The sequence below is a fragment of the Babylonia areolata genome, chromosome 24 (assembly GCF_041734735.1).
Source record: "Babylonia areolata isolate BAREFJ2019XMU chromosome 24, ASM4173473v1, whole genome shotgun sequence".
Classification (NCBI taxonomy): Eukaryota; Metazoa; Mollusca; class Gastropoda; order Neogastropoda; family Buccinidae; genus Babylonia; species Babylonia areolata.
In genome coordinates, this window is record NC_134899.1 from 6,638,649 (window position 1) to 6,643,648 (window position 5,000).

At 47.0% G+C, this 5,000-nt stretch overlaps 1 protein-coding gene across 1 annotated transcript in view; it reads right to left on the reverse strand.

The window, feature by feature from the left end:
- The window catches only part of LOC143299147 (uncharacterized), a 91,679-nt gene extending 87,044 nt beyond the window's left edge, over window positions 1–4,635 (reverse strand). Inside the window, exons 1-2 of the mRNA XM_076612276.1 lie at window positions 4,453–4,635; window positions 4,005–4,397 (exon numbers count right to left, since the gene is read on the reverse strand). Coding sequence (XP_076468391.1) covers window positions 4,005–4,397; window positions 4,453–4,635 — 576 coding nt within the window. The remainder of the gene's footprint in view (window positions 1–4,004; window positions 4,398–4,452) is intronic.
- Between the last annotated feature and the right edge of the window lie 365 nt (window positions 4,636–5,000).

Below are 5,000 nucleotides of genomic sequence, written 5' to 3' on the forward strand. Positions count from 1 at the left end.
AACACAACACAGCACAACACAACACAAAACAGCACAACACAACACAACACAGCACAACGCAACACACCGCAGTACAACACAACACAACACAACGCAACGCAACGCAACACAACGCACCGCAACACAACGCAAAACCGTAGCGCAACACCACAGACTACACAACACATGTCAGCGCCTGTCGTTCCCTGTGGAGAACCAAACGGTGGCAGGAATGGTCAGATCACACTCTGAACAGCGGTCTGTTTGATGCTTGAACGAGGTATGTTCCACAACAGTTGTGTCATTAAAAGTGTGTGTGTGTGTGTGTGTGTGTGTGTGTGTGTGTGTGTGTGTGTGTGTGTGTGTGCGTGCGTGTGTGTGCCGCCCCTTCCATAGCACCAACCCCACACGCACACACACGGCATATATTCACTTCTTCCCTCCCTCCCTTACACACACACACACACACACACACACACACACACACACACAGAGGGAGACAGAGAGAAAGAGAGACAGAGACAGAGAGAAATAAACACTCAAACACACACACAGGCACAGCAAGAAGTAGACAGACAGACAGACAGACAGACAGAGGGAGGAGAGGAAGGAGGGGAGGGGGGGTGGAGGGGAGGGTGTAACGTGTTTAACGATGAGCGAATACTAACAAATAAAATATATTAAAAAAAAAAAAAATAGCGAAGAAACATGTTGCCAGCAGGTGCTGTGTGTGTGTATGTATGAATGCATCACTCAAATCAACGACCGACCATGCGCAACACTGGCATCGTACATGCTTCGTCAGTCAGCCCCCCCCCCTCTCCCACACCTCCCCTGCAACCTTCCCCTCAACACCACCACCCCCCCTCCCCATCCCCTCTCATTCTACCTCCCCCTCCCTCTCCATCACTCACTACACTCCCCCCTCCCCCCTCCCGCCTTACCCCCACACACCCCACCACAAATCACCTGATGCGAGTTACCAACCATCTGTCAGACACACACACAAAAAGAACTGCTTCGTTTAGTCCTGTCATTATGTACTTGATGTCACTGGGGGTTTTTTGAATGTGGCCCATTTTATTCTTATTGTCTTTCAGTTATTTGCATTTTATGTAACTTTCTTTTATTTTTTCTCTCTATTGTCTTTTAATGTAATGTTATACTTATTTTGGGCATGTCAGGCATCTGTTCTTTTTTTTCTAATTACCTATCAAGAAAATATGTCTGTCTGTCTGTCTTCTATGTATATCAATCAATCAATCATTCTATCTATCTATCTATCTCTAGCTATCTAGCTATCTAGCTATCTGTCTGTCTGTCTTTCTGTCTGTCTATATGTCCGTCTGTCTGTCTGTCTATCTATATATCTATCTATGTCTTTTTATCTGCCTGTATGTGAGTCAGTCTCTTATTTTTAGTATCTGTCTACCTGTTGTGTGTCTACATGTTTTGTTTTGTTTTTTTGTTTCTTTTTCTATCTGTCAATGCAATCGTGCGTATCCACGGAAAAAAAATCTTAAGAAAGCACAACAGCGCCTGTACTTCTTCGGCGCCTCAAAAAGTTCGGATTTAGAAAAGAAATCATGGTTGATTTCTACCGAGCAGTCATTGAAAGTGTGCTAACCTTCGCTATTACTGTTTGGTACGGAAACATTTCCAAGGCAGAAGTTGCAGCCCTTAACAGAATCGTAAAAACTGCCACCAAGATTAACGGGGCTGATCTACCTTCTCCAGACGACATATATTATAAGCGGCTACTCAAAAAAATCAAAATCAATCAGCCAGGACGAATCACATACAGCTTTTGAGATTTTCGAGATGCTCCCCTCTGGTCGTTGGTACAGAAGTTTTAGGACGAAAACCAATCGCTTCGCGAATAGCCTTTCCCCTAAAGCAGTCAATGCCCAGTCTCTCAAATAAATCCAGTATGATTAAAGAGAGTTGTGCAATCAACAACCATTTACCTGAAGATCTAGTCATCAGCCCCATCCACATGTGATATGCAGCTTATGTTTAAATGTGTGTGTGTGTGTGTGTGTGTGTGTGTGTGTTTTCAATTTCATTTAATTAATGTCTGTACACATTAAGTGATATTAGACATGTGTGTGTGTATGTGTGCGTGTGTGTGTGTGCGTGTATGTGTGTGTGTGTGTGTGTGCACAAGTTCTTATATTGATATGCACATGTATGTGTCCTAAATTCTACTGTATCTGTGTTTGTGTATGATTTTCGATTTATGTGTACCTTTTATGTACTGTCCCCCCCCCCCCCACCCCCACCCCCCCACCCCCCCTCCCCAATATTCCTTGTGACCCCGGAACACCTGGTAATAAAGAAAAATTCTAATCTTCTATTCTGTTTTGTTTAGTATCACCAACACCTTCAAAAGAAATCTTGCTGGAAGACCTCCAAGAAAATAACGATTGTGCGTCGTACAATTACCCTGGGAGACACAGGCGAGAGGAAAGCTGCTTTCAATCGTGAGATACGAAACGAACGTAGCTAATCGGATTGCTAAAATTCTGATGCTACAGTCATTATCAACAAATTGAAGCTCATGGGAGTGTGTCTGGTTTACGATATGCAAACTTCCTGCAAGCAAAAACCAACCACGTGTGCGAAAGCCTGTTGCCGGCCAAGTCAATTTCATGAAGGAATGCGAACCCCAAACATTCTCCATGATCAAGGTTCTCGTTTGGTGTGTGTGTGTGTGTGTGTGTGTGTGTGCGTCGGGGGTGAGGGGTGGGGTGGGGAAGGGAGGAGTGCTGTGTTTATTTGTTTTTATGCATGTTTCATTATATGATAATATCTTATTGATGATGATTTTACTTAGTAAAAAAAAACAAAAAACAAACAAACAACAACAAAAAAACTCTACGCGGTAAAGGGATGTTACTTGTGTTTCAGTTTCATTTCGCTACTTAGTCAGCACAGCACAACACAACACATCACAAAACAGCACAGCACAACACGGCAAAACACATCACAACACAGTAAGGCACAGCACAACACAACACATCACAAAACAGCACAGCACAACAGAACAGCACAGCACAACATTAACACAGCACAGAACAGCACAGCACAACATTAACACAGCACAGAACAGCACAACATTAACACAGCACAGAACAGCGCAGCACAACATTAACACAGCACAGCACAGCACAACATTAACACAGCACAGAACAGCACAACATTAACACAGCACAGAACAGCACAGCACAACATTAACACAGCACAGCACAGCACAGCACAACATTAACACAGCACAGAACAGCACAGCACAACATTAACACAGCACAGAACAGCACAACATTAACACAGCACAGAACAGCACAACATTAACACAGCACAGCACAGCACAACATTAACACAGCACAGAACAGCGCAGCACAACATTAACACAGCACAGAACAGCACAGCACAACATTAACACAGCACAGAACAGCACAGCACAACATTAACACAGCACAGAACAGCGCAGCACAACATTAACACAGCACAGAACAGCACAGCACAACATTAACACAGCACAGAACAGCGCAGCACAACATTAACACAGCACAGAACAGCACAGCACATCACAACATTAACACAGCACAAAACAGCACAGCACAACATTAACACAGCACAGCATTAACACAGCACAGAACAGCACAGCACAACATTAACACAGCACAGCACAGCACAGCACAACATTAACACAGCACAGAACAGCACAGCACAACATTAAAACAGCACAGAACAGCACAGCACAACATTAACACAGCACAGCACAACATTAACACAGCACAGAACAGCACAGCACAACATTAACACAGCACAGCACAGCACAACATTAACACAGCACAGAACAGCACAGCACAGCACAACATTAACACAGCACAGAACAGCACAGCACAACATTAACACAGCACAGAACAGCACAGCACAACATTAACACAGCACAGCACAGCACAGCACAACATTAACACAGCACAACACAACAACACAGCACAGCACACAGCCACGTGACCCACCTCTCCAACAAACGTGCCCAGCCGGTCCTCCTGTTCCAGAGACAGCAGCCTCTTCTCCCCGCCGTCACCCCCACCCCCACCCCCACCACCACCACCACCACCCGCCTGCCTTCGCTCACGTCCCCTTCCTCTTCTTCCTCCCTCACGCCCCTCCGTCCCCTCGTCCTCCTCCTCCTCCTCCTCCCGCCCCCACAACCTTGCTCCCGCGGCTCGTCCCTGGAACATTCGCTCCCACAACTCGGCCCTCCGTTTCCTGAAGAGGTCCTTCAGCAAGGCGCGGACACGGCTGGCCGGGAACTGCCCTCTGTCGGGGGCATGTTCCTCCTTGGGCCGCTGCTGCTGCTGCTGCTGCCTGCCTGGAGGCGGCCTGTGCGGCAGGTGATGCTGCTCCTCCTGAGGACGAGGAGGACGACGAGGAGGAGGCCCCCGATGCCAGCAGAGCGAGCACCAAGGCGGCAAGGAGTAGCGTCACGTGTTTCCGCCCAGCGGAGGAGTGGAGCGCCCAGGAAGGACGCGGGACGAGGGTTCCACGAGGACTGCGGTCAGGAACAGCGGCGGTGTTGGTGCTGGGTCCTTCCTGACCCGATATAATGCTGCCACTGCTGCTACTATCACAACACCTGGAAGCCATTTTTAACAAATATATCTATCTATCTATTTGCGATCAGGGACTGGTTGTTGAAACAGGAGATCTCAGTGAGTTGGGTTCCGATTCGGTCCCGTTAGTTCAGCAACGTGTTCGTAATCTCCCTTTTGCCGACACAGAGAAGTTCGGAGGGAGTCGGGCACTTTAGTTCAGCGACTTCCAAGGATATCTGTAATCTATCTTTCGCTGACACACAGAAATTCTGATTCGGTCACTTTGGTTCAGCTGAATTTCGACGATGGTTTGTAGATCTCTCTTTCGCTGACACAGACACAGAAACTCGAAGCAGAAGTTACGCGGCACGTAGAGTTGGTGATGTTCAGCAGTCCTTGCTTCTGTTTCCCCACACG